This window comes from Dendrobates tinctorius, unplaced genomic scaffold, assembly GCF_039654945.1.
Source record: "Dendrobates tinctorius isolate UK_male_01 unplaced genomic scaffold, ASM3965494v1 ptg000103l, whole genome shotgun sequence".
Classification (NCBI taxonomy): domain Eukaryota; kingdom Metazoa; phylum Chordata; class Amphibia; order Anura; family Dendrobatidae; genus Dendrobates; species Dendrobates tinctorius.
Window position 1 is genome coordinate 12,444,216 of NW_027361771.1, and position 23,138 is coordinate 12,467,353.

Consider the following 23,138-nt stretch of genomic DNA (forward strand, 5'->3'; position numbering starts at 1 on the left):
GATGAGTGGAAAGTTTCCCATGAAGGATATGAAAGAGTTGGTTACAATATATATGCTATATATGTACCGTTTATAAATACCTGATCTACCTGTAATCAAGACAATCACTGATTTTCTTGCACTGTTTTTTTTTTTTTTGCATTTTGGTGTGGACGCCATTTACAATGACCCCTGTAATTCTATTGAAATGATCATTGTCATGTGTGGAACCATGGACTGTTTAAAGGGGTTGTCTTAAATCTTTTCCGTTCTCAAAAATGGAAATTTTTTTTTAAAATTCTGTTGTGTAATGATTGTTTCCTAGGTTACCGGCAACTCTGCTGTCTTCAGAGTGGTCTGTTACCTGGGTAAGGAGTGTGCGCAGCTTGCAAGCTTAATGCTTTATAGCCTGCAAGTGCCGCTCTGAAGTTTGTCGGATTCCTGCATCTGGCATGTTTCAATCCGCCTACGCTTCTCCCATGCTACCAGGGTAGAGCTGGCATAGAATCATAGAATCGTAGAGTTGGAAGGGACCTCCTGGGCCATCTGGTCCAACCCCCTGCTCAAAGCAGGATTCGCTAAATCATCCCAGTCAGATGTCTGTCCAGCCTCTGTTTGAAAACTTCCATTGAAGGAGAACTCACCACTTCTCGTGGCAGCCTGTTCCACTCATTGATCACTCTAACTGTAAAAAAGTTTTTTCTAATATCTAATCTGTCTCCCCTCCCATTCAGTTTCATTCCATTGCTTCTAGTCTTTCCTTGTGCAAATGAGAATAAAGTTGATCCTTTACAATGTGACAGCCCTTTAGATATTTGTAGACAGCTATTAAGTCTCCTCTGTCTTCTCTTTTGCAAACTAAACATTCCCAAATCCTGCAACCTTTCCTCATAAGACAGAGTTTGCAGACCGGTCACCATTCTGGTCGCTCTTTTCTGAACTTGCTCCAGTTTGTTGATGTCTTTTTTAAAATGTGGTGCCCAAAACTGGACACAATATTCCAGATGAGGTCTGACCAAAGAGGAGTAGAGGGAAATAATGACTTCATGTCAAAACCAGGGGAAGAGTCTTGAGGAGATCATCTGCATATTCCCAGTGCCTTCTGGGATAAGTGAAGAGTCTCCGCGAGCTCAACGATCACTGGGTTTTGGCTGTTGCAGCTGAAAAGAGGAAATCGGAAAGCCGCGCGCCGAATTTTGGCTCATCTTTCATCGTTTTTAAGAAATCTCAATATGGAAGAGGCCAGGAGCCATTTGGTGAGCTGCATTTCTTGCTACATGTTCACAGACTTACCAGTGGAAAAGCCAAACTTCACATGCCACAAATGCAAGCTTGTGTCCCTGTTGGAGGAAAAGTTGCAAAGTCTCGAAGAGAGGTTAGCTACGTTGAAGATCATTAAGGAAGGCGAAGAGTTCTTGGACAGAGCAGAATTATCTCTTCATGTTACAGAAAGAGAAGAAATTCGAAGTGCACCTGAAGAAACAGAGGAATGGAGACATGTGACCCAGAGAAGCAGGAGGATCAGGAGGCAGTCGGCACCCATACTCCTCAGGAACCAGTACCAGGCTCTCACACAGGAAACCAATGAAGAAATACATCAGGATAAGACTTTGCCCACAAACAGCAACCTTGTACACCTTCAGAGTCCTCCTGGATGGAGAAAGAAAAATGTTGTGAAGAAGAAACGGAGAGTGGTGGTCATGGAGGATTCCCTGTTGAGAGGAACAGAGGCCACTATCTGCAGACCGGATATAACTTCAAGAGAAATGTGCTGTCTTCCAGGTGCAAAAATTAAAGATGTGTCTGACAGGATATCAGGACTCTTCAGATCTACAGATGACTACCCATTCCTGCTACTACATGTGGGGACAAATGACACCGTAAGAAACGACCTGGAAACCATCTGCAGAGACTTTGAAGACTTAGGCAAGAAAGTGAAAGAACTGGGAGCGCAGGTGGTCTTCTCTTCCATCCTCCCAGTGGATGGCCATGGAACAAGGAGGTGGAATAAGATTCTGCAGGTGAACAACTGGCTACGTCGATGGTGCCGTCAGCAACTATTTGGATTTCTGGATCACGGAGTGTGGTACCTTTACGATGGACTACTTGCTAGAGATGGGGTGCACCTTACGAAGATTGGAAAACATGTATTTGGAAGTCGTCTTGCTACACTTGTAAGGAGAGCTTTAAACTAGAACAACATGGGAAGGGAAGCAAAAGACTAGAAAAAGCCATACACCTGACAAATGCTATTGAGAACTCTGCTATTAGAAGTGGAAAGGAAGAACAGGAAGAACAAAGACAAAAGAATCTAATTAATAAAAATATTGGAGAAAGAGAAACCAATCACAAACTAAAATGTTTCTATACTAATGCACAAAGCATGGGCAACAAACAAGGAGAATTGGAACTACTAACGCAGGAAAAGAAATATGTCATTGGAATCACTGAAACTTGGTGGGACAATACACATGATTGGAATACAAGACTAGAAGGATACAACTTATTTGCAAGAAACAGACTTGATAAACGAGGAGGGGGTGTCGCATTGTATGTTAGAAACGCGTATATCTGCACAGAGATTGAAGCTTCAGAGACTGGGAGTTCTGTGGAAACTGTTTGGGTAAGAATACAAGGACAGAACAATGGAAAGGACACCATTGTAGGCATTTACTACAGGCCACCTGTGCAAGCTGAAGATATGGATGAACTCTTTATGCATCAAATGGCCAAGTTCTCCCAAAAATATGACATAGTTGTCATGGGAGATTTCAACTATCCAGACATTTGTTGGGAATCTCTCTCAGGCAAAACTAACAGGTCAAGGAAATTCTTATCCTCTCTTTCTGACAACTTTATCTTCCAAAAGGTACGGGAGAAAACAAGGGGAACTGCTACCTTGGATCTAATCCTTATAAACAGGGAGGAAATGGTTGAGGAGGTAAAAGTGGCTGGGACCCTAGGAGGTAGCGACCATGCTATTTTAGAATTTTGGATAACTAGAGGAGGAAGACCTGTGAAGACTTAGACGTCAAGGTTAGATTTCAGAAAGGCAGATTTTAAGGGATTCAGAAAGAGAATTGGAGGGATCCAATGGCTGGATATCCTTAAAGACAAAAATGTCCAGGAAGGATGGGAAATCTTGAAAAATGAAATTCTCAAAGCACAATTGTTAACAATTCCGAAAAGAGGGAAGAATAGGAAGCATTTAAGGAAGCCAGGATGGATGAACACAGAACTTAAGCACATGCTAAAAAGGAAGAAAAAAATGTTTATAAAATGGAAAGAGGGAGGCATATCTAAAGAAGAATATAATGCTGTCTGTAGAACCTGCAGGGCACAAATCAGATTATCTAAAGCTGACAATGAATTGAGGCTTGCAAGAGATGTCAAAAGCAATAATAAAGGATTTTGGGGATATGTCAAAAGTAAAAGAAAAGTCAAAGATGCTATAGGATTTTTACAGGATGAAAATGATGAAATGGTAAGACAGGATGTTGAGAAGGCCGAACTTTTAAATTCCTATTTTGCATCTGTTTTCTCTCAGAAAGGAAATGTGACATCAACTGTTCTTCACTGTCCTATTAAGGGTATAGAAGAATCCAGGATATCTATAAACAGAAAGATAGTGAGGAAACACTTAGCTAACCTAAATGAATTCAAGTCTCCAGGTCCAGATGAATTACACCCCAGAGTACTGAAGGAGATAGCAGAAGAAATTTTTGAACCCCTCTCCATAATATTTGAAAATTCTTGGAGAACAGGAGAAGTCCCAGAAGACTGGAGAAGAGCAAATGTTGTTCCTATCTTCAAAAAGGGGAAGAAGGTGGACCCAGGCAACTATAGGCCGGTGAGTCTGACTTCTATACCAGGAAAGATCTTGGAACAAATTATTAAACAACATGTATGTCAGTACCTGGATAAGAATGAAGTGATTAAACAGAGTCAGCATGGGTTTGTAACTAATAAGTCATGTCAGACTAACTTAATTTCCTTCTATGACGGAATCACTGATTGGGTGGATCAAGGAAATGCTGTAGATATAGTATATCTTGACCTCAGCAAAGCATTTGACAAAGTATCTCATACAATCCTTATTGAAAAAATGACTAAGTATGGAATGGACAAGGCAACTGTTAGTTGGATTCATAACTGGCTTAGTGATCGGACCCAAAGAGTGGTCGTAAATGGCTGCACATCCAGTTGGAAGAATGTCTCAAGTGGGGTACCACAGGGCTCTGTCCTGGGCCCTGTATTGTTCAACATCTTTATCAACAATTTAGATGAAGGAATTGAGGGTAAACTGATTAAATTCGCTGATGACACAAAGCTAGGAGGGATAGCTAATACTAGAGAAGAGAGAGAGAGGATTCAAAAAGATATAAATAAACTGGAGACCTGGGCAGCAACTAACAGAATGGTTTTTAACAGGGACAAATGCAAAGTACTACATCTGGGCAATAAAAATGAAAAAAGCATATACAGAATGGGAGGAATAGGCCTAAGCAACAGCACATGTGAAAAAGACTTGGGTATACTAATAGATCACAAACTGAATGAGTCAACAGTGTGATGCAGCAGCAAAAAAAGCAAATGCAATTCTAGGATGTATTAACAGAAGCATACAGTCTAGATCACGTGAAGTCATTATTTCCCTCTACTCCTCTTTGGTCAGACCTCATCTGGAATATTGTGTCCAGTTTTGGGCACCACATTTTAAAAAAGACATCAACAAACTGGAGCAAGTTCAGAAAAGAGCAACCAGAATGGTGACCGGTCTGCAAACCCTGTCTTATGAGGAAAGGTTGCAGGATTTGGGATTGTTTAGTTTGCAAAAGAGAAGACTGAGAGGAGACTTAATAGCTGTCTACAAATATCTCAAGGGCTGTCACATTGTAGAAGGATCATCTTTATTCTCATTTGCACAAGGAAAGACTAGAAGCAATGGGATGAAACTGAATGGGAGGAGACACAGATTAGATATTAGAAAAAACTTTTTGACAGAGTGATCAATGAGTGGAACAAGCTGCCACGAGAAGTGGTGAGTTCTCCTTCAATGGAAGTCTTCAAACAGAGGCTGGACAGACATCTGACTGGGATGATTTAGCGAATCCTGCTTTGAGCAGGGGGTTGGACCAGATGGCCCAGGAGGTCCCTTCCAACTCTACGATTCTATGATTCATGTGATCTAGACTGTATGCTTCTGTTAATACATCCTAGAATTGCATTTGCCTTTTTTGCTGCTGCATCACACTGTTGACTCATATTCAGTCTGTGATCTATTAGTGTACCCAAGTCTTTTTCACATGTGCTGTCACTTAGCCCTATTCCTCCCATTCTGTATATACTTTTTTCATTTTTATTGCCCAGATGTAGTACTTTGCATTTCTCCCTGTTAAAAACCATTCTGTTAGTTGCTGCCCACTTCTCCAGTTTATTTAAATCTTTTTGAATCCTCTCTCTCTCTTCTCTAGTATTAGCTATCCCTCCTAGCTTTGTGTTATCAGCAAATTTAATCAGTTTACCCTCAATTCCTTCATCTAAATCGTTGATAAAGATGTTGAACAATACAGGGCCCAGGACAGAGCCCTGTGGTACCCCACTTGAGACATTCTTCCAACTGGATGTGCAGCCATTTACGGACCACTCTTTGGGTCCGATCACTAAGCCAGTTATGAATCCACCTAACAGTTGCCTTGTCCATTCCATACTTAGTCATTTTTTCAATAAGGATTGTATGAGAGACTTTGTCAAATGCTTTGCTGAAGTCAAGATATACTATATCTACAGCATTTCCTTGATCCACCCAATCAGTGATACCGTCATAGAAGGAAATTAAGTTAGTCTGACATGACTTATTAGTTACAAACCCATGGCTGACTCTGTTTAATCACTTCATTCTTATCCAGGTATTGACATACATGTTGTTTAATAATTTGTTCAAAGATCTTTCCTGGTATAGAAGTCAGACTCACCGGCCTATAGTTGCCTGGGTCCACCTTCATCCCCTTTTTGAAGATAGGAACAACATTTGCTCTTCTCCAGTCTTCTGGCACTTCTCCTGTTCTCCAAGAATTTTCAAAGATTATGGAGAGGGGTTCAAAAATTTCTTCTGCTATCTCCTTCAGTACTCTGGGGTGTAATTCATCTGGACCTGGAGACTTGAATTCATTTAGGTTAGCTAAGTGTTTCCTCACTATCTTTCTGTTTATAGATATCCTGGATTCTTCTATTCCCTTAATAGGACAGTGAAGAACAGTTGATGTTACATTTCCTTTCTGAGAGAAAACAGATGCAAAATAGGAATTTAAAAGTTCAGCCTTCTCAACATCCTGTCTTACCATTTCATCACTTCTGAGCGATCTCCCATACTGCTAGTTTGGACAAGCGGCACAACCACCATGCCACTGGTCCGAACTGTCAATCTTCATGAGCGAACCTCCACCGGTGACTAGGAAACCAGGAGGCAGTGGAGTGGTGTGCTCCTGGAGAGAGATAAGAACACTCCCTTAAGTGCATAAGTGCATGTACTAATCACGTGTCCAAAGCCCGAATCATTATTACCTTTTTTAAAATTTTGGTGGTTTTAGACTGTTTTTGATATGCACTAAACTTTTCTTTTAATTTTGTGCACTTTGTGACTTTATTTTGTGTTTTGTCTGTTCACCTTTTTTTTTGTTTTGGGTGTTTTCACATGTTTCTGGCCAATACATCGATCGTGAGTTTTTAAAGTCACAACATTTTTGTGCAAGTGTACACCAGTCCCACCCACCACAGTGATTTTAGATATGCCTGAAAATTTTTGTGAAAATTTTAAATTTTAGTGGAACTATTGGACATTCTGCACTTTTCTGTCTCGCTTCATTGGGGGACACAGGTTACCATGGGTGTATGCTGCTGTTGCTAGGAGGCTGACACTATGCAAATAAGAAAAGTTAGCTCCTCCCCAGCAGTATACACCTACCGACAGGCCCAAATTACCTCAGTTTTTGCTTAGTGTCTGAAGGAGGCGGACCTGGATCTAACACCAGATCCGCAGTGTTTTTTCCTTACAGGTTTTGTGTGTGTTTATTAATCATTTCAGCTTTATTTTTCAGATACAGCTCTTCGGGTAACAGGGTGCAGGTTTCTCACCCTGTTTTCCCACATTTAAGCGACCGAGAGCAGTGTGGTCTCACCCACATCACCCACTCTCGGACCCGCTGGCAGGACTTTGTCCCCTGTCCCCCGTCGGGGTGTTTGAGGGCGACTCTCGGTGGCCAGTCCTTGCCTTATCCCCTCCTCACCCCTCTCCTAGGAGAGGGCTGAGAGGAAGATGGTGGTCACCGGTGGTGGCCTTCCCCCTTATTCCAAGGGGTGACACAGTCCTCTGCACCGTCAGGAGACGGTGCCTGAAGGAGGATCTTACTCCCAGGACCCTCTGTATCCCGAGGGCTCCTGATGTCATCCTCAGCCGTGAAGAGGAACCGGATCCAAAAAGCAGGTAGCATGTGTGCCCCCCCCCAAAGCTCCCTTATGCCCCTGCTTCTCTCTCTGCTCAGGGCTCACTTTCAAACTCCACGCCCTTTTTCTTATAGCGCGCGCTGTTCAGCATTTTTTGCAGCCTTCTTCTCCGGCTGCTCTCCGTTTAGGCCACACCCCCTCGCGGCATCAGCCAATCAGCGCCTTTCACTTTACAGCGCCGGACGCACCCCTTCCTTTTCATAGTCCCGACTCTTACATTTTGCTCATAGCAGGCTGGTCACGCCTCCACAGGCGTGCCAGCCTATCGGGACGCCGCTTTCAGTTTCTTTGGCCGGGCGCACCCCCCTTCTTTTTCGGCACGCTCAGCCTGACTGGCCAATTACAGGAAGTCCCTAAGTTGTTAACCCTGCCCATCGTTCAGCGTGTCTCGTGGCTCAGAGTGCACAGCCTCCATCGTGTGCTCCTGCAGCGTCTTCTCTCTCTCAGGGGACTCAAAAGTTCCGGTGGGGGGACACAGCTACCTGCGCTACTGATACTGCATCGCTGGGTGTCTGGTAGGCTCTGCTCTTCCATCCCTTGGCCAGCTGTTAGCTCCCTCAGCAGTATCGCCTCCATAGCGTCCTGTTGCAGTCTTCACATAGGCTCTACCTATGCCCAACCCTGCATGGGCCTCTGGCTATATCCCTACGGTAGTTCACTATGCCTGTGCCCGCTGTAAGAGAAAGTGGGCCTCTGGCCAGCCATCTCCTTTTTGCCCGTCCTGCAGTCCTTCCACCATGTCTGCCCCTCAAAACACCTCTAACACCCTGGATGAGAGCACTTCCCCACCTCCGGAGTGGGCTGTTACCATGTCCCAGTTGGTATCTGGTCTGACCGTTGCCATGTCTGTCCATATCAGACGTCACCAAAATATCACAATCCCTGGTACAGGTCCTGGAACATATGCCGCATCTATCTGCCACCACCAGTGCTCCGAACAACTCACACGGTGATTCGCACGCACCTGACCAAGACCTCCACATGGATAGATCAGGAGAAAGATCTAGGAAGCAGACTCTCTCTAGCTCCTCCTCATATTCAGCCAGCACCACGGGTGCCCCTTTCTGCCCGTTCCCCCTCTTAGGAGGTGGGCGTCGGGTCAGACATAGCCTCTCTGTCAGAATCTGACTCTGATGCAGATCACACCTCTAGAAATCAGGACATGGTAGATAGCCTTATTTCGACTATTGTTCAACACTCGAAATAAAGGAGGAAAATGCTACTGCTCAAGACCAATCCATTTCATTCAAACAGGTAAAACGTCCTTCTAAGCTTTTTCCCAATCACAACGAGTTTGAGGTCACTACCTCGAGACACTGGGAACATCCCGGGAATCGCTTCCCGGGAAGCAAACGTCTAGACATCCTTTACCCCTTTAGTCCTGACCTTGTCAGCAAATGGTCAGAATCTCCTGAGGTGGACCCGCCCGTTTCACGCTTAGCATCTCACACGGTCCTGTCCATTCCCGATGCGGCCTCCCTTAAGGATGCTACGGACAGACAGATTGAGTCTCTAGCCAAATTGGCCTTCGAGGCGTCAGGCGCTTCTTTTTGCCCAAACTTTGCCTCCTCATGGGTGGCAAAAGCAATATCTGCCTAGGCCAAGATACTTCGTTGAGGCATTGTGGTGGCAGCTCCTACACAAGAGCTAGCAGATTTGGCAGACAAATTGCCCATGCGTGCAAATACTTGTTGAATGCTTCCCCGGATGCTGCTGCTTACTCTGCAAGAGCAAACCGCAATATTGTTGCTATTCGCCGCATCCTTTGGTTGAAAGCGTGGAACGCAGATCCGGTCTCCAAAAAATCTCACTGGCCTACCTTTCCATTGCGCCAGGCTCTTTGGGGCCAAGCTAGACCAGATCATCTCAGATGCTACCGGAGGCAAAAGTACTTCTCTGCCCCAATCCAGGCCTAAACGCCCTTTCAACAGAAAGAGCCCCCCAGCCTTTTCAGCTCTTTCGGCCTTTCTCTTCCTCAGGCGGATCCTCTCAGCAGGACCGTTCTTCCGCACAGGGAGAAAGAAGGAAACCTTCCTTCAAACCTGCCCCTCGCTGGAGGTCTAGAAGCCGACCCTCTAAGCCTTCCAGTTCTCACGGTCACAGATTTTTCTCTAAATGACGGGTCACCCCCACCTGGGAATCTTTCCAGGGTGGGAGGCAGGCTTCTTTTCAAGGAAACTTGGTTAGCGGCGGTCGACGACGCCTGGGTCAGGGAGATTGTCACATCAGGCTACAAAATAGAATTTTCTTCGCCCCCAAAAGGACGTTTCTTCCTCTCTCGTCCACCAAAACAGCCCGCTCATGCCCCAGGGCTTTCCCAAGCTGTCTCTTCCCTCGTAAACTCAGGAGTAATCGTACCTGTTCCTTGGCACGAACAGCTTTCCTTGTTTTACTCAAACCTGTTCGTAGTCCCAAAAAAGGATTGTTCCCTTCGTCCGATCTTGGACCTCAAACAGTTGAATCGTTACCGTCGGGTGTGCCACTTTCAAATGGAGTCCGTGCGCTCGATGATCGCCTCCATGGAGCCGGGGGAATACTTTTGCTCTGTGGACATTCAGGACGCTTACTTGCATGTTCCTGTTTGTGTGCAGCATCAGAAGTTCCTCAGGTTTGCCATACAGGAGTGCCATTATCAGTTCACGGCTCTCCCATTCGGTCTGGCGTCCGCCCCCGGGGTCTTCACCAAGATCATGGTGGCGGTCATGGCCATCCTTCGTTCAAAGGGGATTCTTATAATCCCTTATCTCTACGATCTCCTGGTCAAAGGTCCATCTCGCCGAGACTGCCATCACAGCCTCCAGATCACTCTGGACACGCTACATCGTCTCGGCTGGATAATCAACAAAGAAAAGTCGACCCTGATCCCAACTTGGCTTCTCATTTTCCTGGGCATGGAATTTGATACTAGCCAAGCTCGAGTCTTCCTTCCAAAGAAGAAATTTTCGTCCCTCCGACAGGGGATCAAGGCTGTAAAGCGCCCAGTCCCTCTTCCCCGTCGGCTCTGCATGAGAGTCCTCGAGAAGATGATTGCCTCTATGGAAGCAGTGCAGTATGCTCAGTTTCACTCTCGTCCTCTTCAGCTGGCCCTCCTGTCTGCTTGGGACAGGACGACGATCTCCCTGAATCGTCCAGTGCTTCTGCCTCTCAGGGTGAGACATTCCCTAACTTGGTGGATGGATCCCAACTCTGTCTTACGAGGGAGGTCCTTCCTTCCCATTCGATGGCAGGTCATCACCACCGATGCCAGTCTCCTGGGTTGGGGAGCGGTTTTTCTCCATCTGACAGCGCTGGGCCGCTGGGATGCTTAGGAAGCTCTCCTCCCAATCAATCTCTTGGAGATCAGGGCAATCTTTCTTGCCCACATCCGCTGGCAGTCCATCCTCGCGGGGAAGCCGGTCCGCATCCAGTCAGACAACGCCACGGCCGTGGCGTACATAAATCACCAAGGCGGAACTCGCAGCAAGCAGATCATGCTGGAAGTGGCGAGGATTCTGCGTTGGGCGGAAAACCATGTCCCCGCCACATTCACAGGAGTGGACACTGGGAAGCCGATTTCCTGAGCCGTCAAGAGCTCTGGTCAGGCGAGTGGTCTCTCAACCCCGCCGTCTTCCACCAAATCTGTCTGAGGTGGGGCATTCCGGATGTCGACCTCATGGCGTCTTGAACAAACCACAAGGTTCCCAGGTATGTAGCCAGGTCTTGGGATCCAATGGCAGTCGGTTGCGACGCTCTTGTGATTCTGTGGTCCCAGTTCCGCTTGCCTTATCTGTTCCCACCCCTTCCCCTGATCCCAAGAATCGTAAAGAAGATAAAGGCAGAAGGGGTCCCCGTTCTGTTAGTAGCTCCGGACTGGCCATGGAGGGCCTGGTATGCTGAGCTAGTGAACATGCTCGCGGACGTTCCCTGGAGTCTACCATACCATCCAGACCTTCTATCGCAAGGCCCCTCTTCCACCCGAATTCTCGGTCTCTGAATTCAATGGCATGGCCGTTGAGGCCATGGTACTGAGGGACGCAGGCTTTTCCCACAAGGTCATACAGACCATGATTAAGGCAAGGAATCCAGCATCATCACGCATCTATCACAGATGTTGGAAAGCCTTCTTTCGGTGGTGTGAGGTCAACAGTTTGTTTCTTATGACCTTTTCTCTCCCCTCCGTCCTGGGTTTTCTGCAAACGGGTCTCGACTCCGGCCTTTCCATCAGTACCTTAAAGGGTCAGGTGTCCGCTCTGGCTATCCTCTTTCAAAGGGATCTGGCTTATTTGTCTCAAGTGAAGACTTTTCTTCAAGGCGTCGCTCACATAGCGCCTCCTTACCAGTCTCCGGTCGACGCATGGGATCTGAATCTTGTTTTGACAGCCCTCCAGCGTGCGCCCTTTGAGCCGATTCATGATATTTCTTTCTCCCTCTTTTCGTGGAAGGTTGCCTTCTTGGTCGCCATCACCTCGATTAGGAGAGTTTCAGAGTTGGCAGCATTATCCTGCCGTTCCCCTTTCCTAGTTTTGCACCAGGACAAGGTAGTCCTCAGACCGGTTCCTGCCTTTCTGCCAAAGGTAGTCTCCGCCTTTCACATCAATGAGGATATCGTCCTCCCCTCTCTGTCCCTCTCCAGCTCATCCCTTGGAGAGATCCCTTCACAAGTTGGACTTGGTCAGGGCGATTCGAATCTACCTTGCTAGGACTGCTCCCTTCCGTCGGTCTGATTCCTTGTTTGTCGTCTCTGAAGGTCATTGGAAAGGGTTTCCAGCCTCCAAATCCACCATTGCTCGTTGGATTCATTCAGCGGTTCTGGAGGCATACCGCATCCAGGACAAACAGCCCCCTCCGGGGCTGAGGGCTCACTCTACCAGGGCTGTGGGAGCTTCTTGGGCCGTTCACCACCAAGCTTCGGCCTTGCAAGTTTGCAAGGCTGCTACATGGTTGTCCCTCCATACTTTCGTGAGATTTTACAAGGTAGATACTCATGCCTCTGCTGATGCAGGCTTGGGTAGGAAGATACTGCAGGCGGCGGTCTCTCACCGGCCGACCTAAGTACCCTTCTCTCAGCATTTATTTCCCACCCTTGGGACTGCTTTAGGACGTCCCATGGTAACCTGTGTCCCCCAATGAAGCGAGAAAGAAAGGTGGATTTTTGTTACTTACCGTAAAATCTCTTTCTTGGAGCCTTCATTGGGGGACACAGCAGCCTCCCTTAATGTTGTACCGTGTTGGCCAATGTGCCATTGTTTTAGTTGGTACATAGGTTGAGTTCTTACGGTTGAGTTATTTTAGTAGCTCCTCTTACTGCTTTTGCACCTATTGAGGTAATTTGGGCCTGTCGGTAGGTGTATACTGCTGGGGAGGAGCTAACTTTTTCTTATTTGCATAGTGTCAGCCTCCTAGCGACAGCAGCATACACCCATGGTAACCTGTGTCCCCCAATGAAGGCTCCAAGAAAGAGATTTTATAGTAAGTACCAAAAATCCCCCTTTTGATTCTCACAACTCATGAACAATTTATACTATTTTGAAGATTGTTGTGGGGAAAAAAGGCTATGAATACCTCAATACAAAAAAAAAAAAATAAAACTGCAAATGATTATTATGGTCCTAAAAGTCTTGCTTTAAAATTGATGTAGACCAGTTCTGCTGACATTGGGGACAGAATATATTTCCATATTATATGTGTTGTAGAATATGTAGTATTTTTGTAGTTTGGTTCCTGTAATCCACAGCGGTATTGTTCTTCGGTACATCTTGTGATACTGATAAGACATTCCTGGATGCTGTATGGGCTGGCTTACCAGCCAATTATTGTGAATGTACTGCCACCTAATGGCCATACAGAGAAGAGCCATTTTCCATGACACTATGTTTACACAGTTGATATACTTATTAGACATTGACCCGTCAATTGCAACCTATAACCCTACAGTGTTGACAAGGGGAAAGGACATATTTGTTTTCCAATTGCAGAACTCTCATTTGCAATTTCTCAGCCCAAGCCTCCACCTTCCCCAAATCCCTCTGTAGTAAGATCACTTTGTTGATTAACTCCTTCCTGACGTATGACATGCGTGTGCATCAAATGTCTGGTACTGGTTTATGGAACAGGCTCATTGGCTGAGTCTGTTCCACACACAATGTATGCTGACTTTGTTGTACAGTGTCTGCCTTTTAACAGCGGAGCTAGACTGTTTTTAACCATTTACATGCTGCTGTCAATCACTGGCAGCTGAATTTAAGGGGGGTTTCCCATCTCCAAAATCCTATCCCAATCTGTAGTAGGTGTAATAATAGTAATATTAGCAAATAACTCCAGTTAGAAATGTAGTATAGTTCTTCTGATTCACTATGCTGCTTACCCCATGTGCATGGCATTGCAGTAGTTATAACTAGAGCTGAACAAATATTCCAATATTCGGTTTAGATTCCGATCGCCGTATTTGCAATATTCGCCGAACATAGCTATATGCCATTGGAGTCAATGGGAGTACAGATGAGCAAGTGTGTTCAGAAAGGATCATCAAACATAAGTTCGGCCTGAATATGGCAAATTCGGCGATCGTTTTCCGAAGATATTTGTCATCTCTAGTTATAACCATGGATACCTAACCTACTGCAATGCCCTATATGGCGTAAGCCACTTAGCGAATCTGAAGAACTATACTAAATTTGTAATTGAAGGTATTTGCTATTAATATTAAACCCACTACTTATTGGGATAGGGTCTTTGAGATGGAAATAGCCCTCTAAATGTCGAGATCTTGGTAGTCTGCCGATCTGGGTGCTCATCGTCCCCACTTAAGACAAGTCCACATTGTGCCAATAGATTGCTATACATGTTTGGGTTTGAGATAAATGTATTGAGGGCTCAATCACACAAGTGTTGTTTCTCTCAGGCAAGAAAATTGGATTGATAATGACACCCTGATCCCAGTTTGATAAGAATGTCAGCTTTAGTGTGAGGAGATTCTCTCTGATGATAAGATGTAGAAAGACTTCTCCATTTTCTCCAATGTTCCAGTCCGGAGATATTGGTCAGCACTTCCCATAGCGTAACATTGGTCCGAGTGCTGTCTGAAAAAGTATCGCTCTTGTGATTGAGTCTTTACATGAAGAATCGTGGTGAAAGCTAATTTTTATTCCACAAAAAAGCCTTAACCCCTTAATGTCCAATGACGTGCACAGTCCGTCATCAGACATCTCCCCTGCTTTGATGAGGGCTCCGGCGCTGAGCCCGCATCAAAGCCGGGACATGTCAGCTGTTATGAACAGCTGACATGTGCCCGCAATAGGCGCGAGCCGAATCGCCGTCCGCCCGCGCCTATTAACTAGTTAAATGCCGCTGTCAAAGCTGACAGCAGGCATTTAAATAGCATTTCCGGCCGCCGGGCCGGAAATGACCTCATCGCCGACCCCCGTCACGTGATCGGGGGTCGGCGTCATGTTGCCTGGACAACCAGAGGTCTCTATGAGACCTCTATGGTTGTTCCAGGCATATGGCTTTCAGCGCCACCCGGTGGTCGGCACTGAAAGCACAGCAGTAAATCTGCTACATATGGGCGATCTGCTCATCGCCCATATGTAGCAGAGCCGATCGGGTTGCGCAAGCTTCTAGCCTCCTATGGAGGCTATTGAAGCGTGCCAAAAGTAAAAAAAAAAAAATGTTTAAAAATAAAAAAAAATTAAAAAAACCTAAAAGTTCAAATCACCCCCCTTTCACCCCAATCAAAATAACAGTAAAAAAAAAATCCCACATACACATATTAGGTATCGCCACGTTCAGAATCGCCCGATCTATCAATAAAAAAAAGCATTAACCCGATCGCTAAACGGCGTAGCGAGAAAAAAATTCAAAACTCCAGAATTACGTTTTTTTGGTCACCAAGACATTGCATTAAAATGCAGTAACGGGCGATCAAAAGAACGTATCTGCACAAAAGTGGTATCATTAAAAACGTCAGTCCGGCACGGAAAAAATAAGCCCTCACCCGACCCCAGATCATGAAAAATGGAGACGCTACGGGTCTCGGAAAATTGTGCAAAATTTTTTTTTTTTTAGCAAACTTTGGAATTCTTTTTCACCACTTAGACATGTTTGGTGTCTATGAACTCGTAATGACCTGGAGAATCATAATGGCAGGTCAGATTTAGCATCTAGTGAACCTAACAAAAAAGCCAAGCAAAAAACAAGTGTGGGATTGCACTTTTTTTGCAATTTCACCGCACTTGGAATTTTTTTCCTGTTTTCGAGTACACGATATGGTAAAACCAATGATGTCATTTAAAAGTACAACTCGTCCCGCAAAAAATAAGCCCTCACATGGCCATATAAACGGAAAAATAAAAAAGTTATGGCTCTGGAAAGAAGGGGAGGGAAAAATGAAAATGTAAAACCAAAAATACCCCTGGTCGTTAAGGGCAGGGCTGTGGAGTCGGTAAGCCACAGTTGCGACTCCGACTCCTGGATTTTATCAGGCTCCGACTCAGACTCCGACTCCTTCATAAATGGCCAATTCATAACAACAAATTTACTGTTGTAAAATATTAAACATTGTGCTTATTCAGTTTCTCACCATCCTATAAGTAATCAGACCACTTAGAGCAAAAACTACATTTATTAGAATACAATTAGAATATAGCAAATAACTTTTATAAACTTTTCTAAACTGTAAGTAAATATGCAATAAACACTTTTATGCAGTTAATAAGAAGAAATCTATAAATTTGTCCTCAGAAAAAGTATTGCCTCTGTCTGATCCTCCTTCATGGATGCCCTCAAATCTGATCTAATTATTTTGAGAGCAGAGAACAACCTCTCTACACTAACTTGTGTTGGTGGCAAAGCAGTAACCACTCGGGCAACATCTCTGACAATGTCAGGATACAGAGGAATCGCTTGTTGCACTGTTATTTTTGATGAACGGTCAAATTTCTCAATTTCTTTTAGTGCACATGAAAAATTCTGCTGAAATGTACTGGCTGTGTTCCTTGATGGGGATGACTCTTCTTCTATGCGGGAACGCTTTGCACGGTCCTTGTGATCCAAATATTTTTCGAAATTAAATTCTTCATCAGTTGATGATGAGGTTGAAGATGTGGCAGGACGACCAAATTCTTCTTGTTCCTCCTGACTGTTCTGCAACCCTTTCATCCTTACTGCTATTTCAAACAGAGCTTCTTTTTCTTAGCTGTTGATCATCTAGAAGAATCCGATGCATTGGGTCTACATAAACAGCTGCCAAAAGAATGTTATTTTGTAATAGTAGCTCCTCTCTCCGTTTCATTGATGTAGCAATGCCACTTGCAATTAACCCTCCTCTTTGGGACAGGCGAAACATCAGGTTCTTCCACTCCTTTAAGAAAATACCTGGAGTTAAGTCCTCTGCTTGTAATTTTTTAGTCACTGTAAATGGGTGCTCTAGCAATTTTTCCAGCTCAGTCACCTGATTCCACTGACTTTCATTTAGCGTCAGTTGAGGGTTAGCCATGTCTACAAGAAAGGTTTTCTGTTCAACCAAGCGCTGAATCATTAAGTAAGTACTGCCCCATCGTGTGGCTTGATCAATAATTGCCCCTTTTCCAGCACGTCTCTTCAAAATTGAGTCAACTTTAGGGGTTCTGGCAACAGTAGCCAATTTTCTCACCTTGCCAATCAGTGCAGCAGCATGTCCTTCTTGCAGACTGCCTCTTATAGCCAGCTGTAGCGTATGCACAACACAGCGCATGTGATGAATGAAAGAACATATTGACACAGTTTCAACAAGATCATCTAAACTATCATGTTGCTGTTCATCTGAAGCAACTTCAGTTTGCTCCTCAGTTACAATACTGTGTTCCTCTATTTCAAACATTTCTGTGTCTGTGGACCCAGAATGTTCTTCTAGCTGCTGGTCACCATCATTACTCTCATTCATTAGCTTAATAGTACTTATCATATTTGAAGCATTGTCAGTTACGACAGAAAGAACTTGCTCTTTTTTAAGTTCATAGTCTTGCAGAACCTTTTCCACCAAGACCTGGAGAAACTCACTGGTGTGATGAGCTTTGGTGTCTTTTACTGCCAATGTCTTGGTAACTATTTCATTTTTGTCACAAACAAATCGGACATTGATGGCAAAATAGTTCACTCTGTGACGTGTGCAGGCATCCATTTTAAGAAACAGAAAGCGTCCCTTGAGAGTTTTTTTAAGTTCTTCCTTTTGTTTAAAAGCTTCTTCGATTACTAATTTTCTAATACACTCTCTCTCTCCAGAGAAACACCAAGCTTGCGGGCCATTTCCCCATTCAGACACATAAAAGCTGGTTGTGAAAATAATGAAATAGGCACACTATCCTTTACAACAAGCTCTATGATCTGTTTTTTAAATGTATCTCCTGTCATTGTCACAGTAACTTTGTCACTGACAAAATATCTTGCAACTGATGGCTGCAAAGTTCTCTGCTCCTTTGTTTGGCTGGAAGAGCTGGGCACTGGTTCATTGGTTTGGATGCAGTCTTTCTCATCCACTGCTTTCAGTACTTCTGGATGAAAGCGCTGTAAATGTCTCTTTAGATTAGAAGCTCTGGTAGGAGCATTTTTATCTTTGCCTGAATATGCACTCATCTTGGCTTCACAGCATTTGTTTTTGTCTGGATCATTTGTCATACACTGACAGACATAATGTTTTCTATCTTGAGTGATGGTGAAATGTTCAAATACAGCTGATTTAATGTGATGCTTCTTTGACATTCTCAGGTTTTTAATTCTGCATTCACAATCCAAATGACAATTGTTTCTCCTAAAAACAATTGTACAAAATTATTGCCAGGTCGTACAACTGATATAGTGGTCAGTAATACTGTTATTATTCCTCATGTACTCACAGTTAACTGATGCAAAGTTTGTTAAAAGGATAATACTTCTTACAGTCTTCCTCTTCTGAGTAGCAGGCAGCTGTGAGATGCTTGGAAGACGCACACCTAGTATGATCTAGTCCAGAGGAGGAGCTTTACTACTAAGAATTTGCAACACATTTTCACTTTCAGTTTCATACATTGTAAGTAGGGGGGTTGGGGCAGCATGAGGTTAACCAAGTATAAGATTAGATAAGGGCAGTGGAGAACAGTGACACACAAGAAGTAAGAAATGTCTCTATCTCCAGCAGAACTGCTTATCACTGTTGTTCATAGTTTGATAGAACATATATATTTGAGTAACATTTATAAAATTCATATGAAAGTTCAATTATGAAATATTAATACATTTTTTTTAAAGTCGGAGTCGGTACATTTCTACCGACTCCGACTCCAACCAAAACTAACTCCGACTCCGACTCCACGACTCCGACTCCACAGCCCTGGTTAAGGGGTTAAAAAAAAAAACAAAAAAAAACACATGAGGCTATATTCAAGCAATATTATAATAGTAATGACATTTGGAAGAAAGGGAGAAATAAAATGAAAGCTCAAAAAAAAAAAAAAATCGCCAGGCCAGGAAGGAGTTGGTGCTTAGGATTAACTGCAAATAGCGAAACTCTGCTCTGTGGCATGCTACATTATTAAGTATAGTAAGATACGGTAAGTTTTAATATATTTTTAAAAACAAAATTGGAAAAAGAAAAAAAAAATGTACTATATTGGCTTTCATAACCATCCTCTGAGAACTCTAGCTTTTTACTTATTTTTCGGGCAGTGGCCCTTGAGAGTTGGGTTTTGCAGATTGGACTGATGTTTTTAATATTGCTAGTTTTAGGTTCCAGCTTATTTTACTTTATATTTTTTTTTTTAAGTTCTAGAACTCTCTTGTGCTACATTTGCTTAGGCAATGTTGGCCTCCATTGAAGTTCTTACAAAAGAGCATTTCAGAAGTGATCTCTTCTTTTAGCATATTCCTTTGTTCTCCAGGATGTACAGTGGAATGACATTGACTACATGGATGAATATCGCGACTTTACATATGACAAAACTCGTTTCGGGGACTATCCTAGCATGCTCGGAGAGTTCCATGCACAAGGACTTAAATATGTACTAATTGTGGTAAGGAAGTGTGATCTATTCTTGCAGGGCTATAACCACATCTGCAACACTCTTGAAATCTAATATAGTTCAACTCTTTAAATTTTAGGATCCAGCCATCAGCAGTACTGGCTCCCCGGACAGTTACCCTCCTTACGGTGATGGGCTGAAAAGAGGAGTTTTTATAAAAAACGCAACTGGTCAGCCTCTTGTTGGAAAGGTATATTGTTCACTCCAGACTGACGCTACTAATGTTTTTATTGCCTTAGCTACATAGAATTGTTCTAATAGACAAGTGCCTATTACTGTAAATGCAACTGTATATTATCCGTAGTATAATGGTGAAAATCCTCTTATGTCTGTCTGTTTGGTTCAGGTTTTTTCCTTAAGCAGCCAGTAATGCTTTTATAACCTTTCTATCAGGTTTGGCCAGGTCTGACAGTGTTTCCAGATTTTACAAACCCTGAAACATTTAATTGGTGGTACGATATGGTGAAGAACTTTCATGACCAGGTTCCTTTTGACGGCATGTGGATAGTGAGTATTAAAGATGGATATTTGCCTTAATACAGTGGGGTGAAAACATTTAAAGTTTGGCAAAACTGTGTCATTACTTAAGTGTTCGTTGTGAAAAATCATGGCAGTCGTTAATGCCACAAATCTATTCTAAGCGGAAGGAATTTTTCCTTTGTTTTTTACATTATGTTAGTGAAAGGCAGAAAACATTCATATCGAAGAGTCTTTTTGCAGAATTTTCAAAGCAGAAATTGAGCAGAAACTTTTTGAAAAAGATGTTTAAAGTTTCTGGTCCGTTTTTGCTCTAAAATTTTTACATATATAAATTATAATCTCAGCTTGCTTGTATGACCTCCTTATAATAAAAACCCAAAAAGGAAAAATAGGACAAAAGAGCGGTAGATAAAATATAAGAATTTTACTGTTACAAAATTAATTATAAAAATGTAGTATATAATATAGCAATGTAAGAACAAGGGAATCAGCAACACCTAGATACCACACTCAAACTAGGCAGAGTCTGTATACGTCAAATATAACCCTAGTAATAATACAGAAATTCACAGTCAGCTACATGTATAGTGAACCACCAGTATGGAAATACAAATGGAAAATTGATGCCAGATATAAAGTGCAAAAACATAAATATATATATATATGTGTGTGTGTGTATATATATATGTGTGTGAGATGAAGGATGTGTGATGGGTATATGGGCACTCGACTATGGGATGGCAAATATGTATGATGGGTATATGGGCACAGGACTATGGGATGGAGGATATGTATGATGGGTATATGGGCATGGGACTATGGGATGGAGGATGTGTGATGGGTATATGGGCACTGGACTATGGGATGGTGGATATGTATGATGGGTATATGGGCATGGGACTATGGGATGGAGCATGTGTGATGGGTATATGGGCACGGGACTATGGGATGGAGCATGTGTGATGGGTATATGGGCATGGGACTATGGGATCGTGGATATGTATGATGGGTATATGGGCATGGGACTATGGGATCGTGGATATGTATGATGGGTATATGGGCACGGGACTATGGGATGGAGGATAATTATAATTTGCTATAACTAACCACAGTTAGTTACTATGCCCGGGCAGCGCCGGGCTCTTCAGCTAGTATAATATATATATTGCCTTGCAAAAGTATTCGACCCCCTGGAACTTTTCAACCTTTTCCCACATATCATGCTTCAAACATAAAGATACCAAATATAAATTTTTGGTGAAGAATCAACAACAAGTGGGACACAATTGTGAAGTTGATCGAAATTTATTGGTTATTTTAAATTTTTGTGGAAAGTCAAAAACTGAAAAGTGGGGCGTGCAATATTATTCGGCCCCTTTAACTTAATACTTTGTTGCATCACCTTTTGCTGCGATTACAGCTGTAAGTCGCTTGGGGTATGTCTATATCAGTTTTGTACATCGAGAGACTGAAATTCTTGCCCATTCTTCCTTGGCAAACAGCTCGAGCTCAGTGAGGTTTGATGGAGATCGTTTGTGAACAGCAGTTTTCAGCTCTTTCCACAGATTCTCGATTGGATTCAGGTCTGGACTTTGACTTGGCCATTCTAACACCTGGATACGTTTATTTGTGAACCATTCCATTGTAGATTTTGTTTTATGTTTGGGATCATTGTCTTGTTGGAAGACAAATCTTCGTCCCAGTCTCAGGTCTTTTGCAGACTCCAACAGGTTTTCTTCAAGAATTTCCTGTATTTGCCTCCATCCATCTTCCTATTAATTTTAACCTTCTTCCCTGTCCCTGCTGAAGAAAATCAGGCCCAAACCATGATGCTGCCACCACTATGTTTGACAGTGGGGATGGTGTGTTCAGGGTGATGAGCTGTGTTGCCTTTACGCCTAACATATCGTTTGACATTGTTGCCAAAAAGTTCAATTTTGGTTTCATCTGACCAGAGCACCTTCTTCCACATGTTTGGTGTGTCTCCCAGGTGGCTTGTTGCAAACTTTAACACTTTTTATGGATATCTTTGAGAAATGGCTTTCTTCTTGCCACTCTTCCATAAAGGCCAGATTTGTGCAGTGTACGATTGATTGTTGTCCTATGGACAGACTGTCCCACCTCAGCTGTAGATCTCTTCAGTTCATCCAGAGTGATCATGGGTCTCTTGGCTGCATCTCTGATCAGTCTTCTCCTTGTTTGAGATGAAAGTTTAGATGGACGGCCAGGTCTTGGTAGATTTGCAGTGGTATGATACTCCTTCCATTTCAATATGATTGCTTGCACAGTGCTCCTTGGGATGTTTAAGGCTATGTGCACACGTAGCAATTTTTAAGCGTTTTTGCCGCGATTTTCGGCGCGAAAACGCTTAAAAATCGTGTACAGAACGCACCCCATGCATTCCTATGGCATTCCGCACATGCTGTGCTAATGCTGCGCTTTTTTCCGCGGCGGAATCGCATCGCGGAAAAAAATCGCAGCATGCTCATTCTTTTGTGCGGAATCGCAAAGAATTGCCGCGATTCCGCACCCATAGGAATGCATGAGAATCGCTTACTTCCCGCATGTGGCTATGCCCACCATGCGGGAAGTTAAGCGTCTCATGTGCGGTTGGTACCCACGGTGTGGAGGAGAGGAGACTGTCCTCCAGGCCCTGGGTACCATACCCCTGTAAAAAAAAGAATAAAAAATAAAAAATCGGAGTATATTTACCTTCTGACATCCCGCGCTGCATTCCCGGCCTAGCGTTCCCAGTAATGCCTTGCGGCAAGGCCCTGTAATGACGTAGTCTCACGTGACTCTAGCGGTCTCGCGAGATCGCTATAGTAACGGGAGACCAACGTCATTACAGGTCTCGCAAGGTATTACTGGGAACGCTGAGGCCCGTGATGGCAGCGCGGGACGCCGGAAGGTAAATATACCCCGATTTTTAAATTTTTTTTTAGCATTTTAACATCCTATCTTTTACTATTGATGCCGCATAGGCGGCCTCAATAGTAAAAACCTGGCCACACTTGTCAAACACTATGTTTGACGAGTGTGACCAACCTGTCAATCACTTTCCAAGCGATGCTTCAAATCGCTTGGAAAGTGCTTGAATATCGCACGCGAAAATTGCGGCAAAATCGCGGTGAAATCGTGCGGGAAAAAAACGCGCGATTTCTGGGA

The 23,138-nt window shown here is 43.7% G+C and overlaps 1 protein-coding gene across 1 annotated transcript in view; it reads left to right on the forward strand.

Annotated features, from left to right (window-relative positions):
- Positions 1-23,138, forward strand: part of GAA (alpha glucosidase) — a 148,495-nt gene that overhangs the window by 73,307 nt on the left and 52,050 nt on the right. Inside the window, exons 8-10 of the mRNA XM_073588085.1 lie at positions 19,350-19,481; positions 19,570-19,680; positions 19,884-19,997. Of these exons, the coding sequence (XP_073444186.1) occupies positions 19,350-19,481; positions 19,570-19,680; positions 19,884-19,997 (357 nt within the window). The remainder of the gene's footprint in view (positions 1-19,349; positions 19,482-19,569; positions 19,681-19,883; positions 19,998-23,138) is intronic.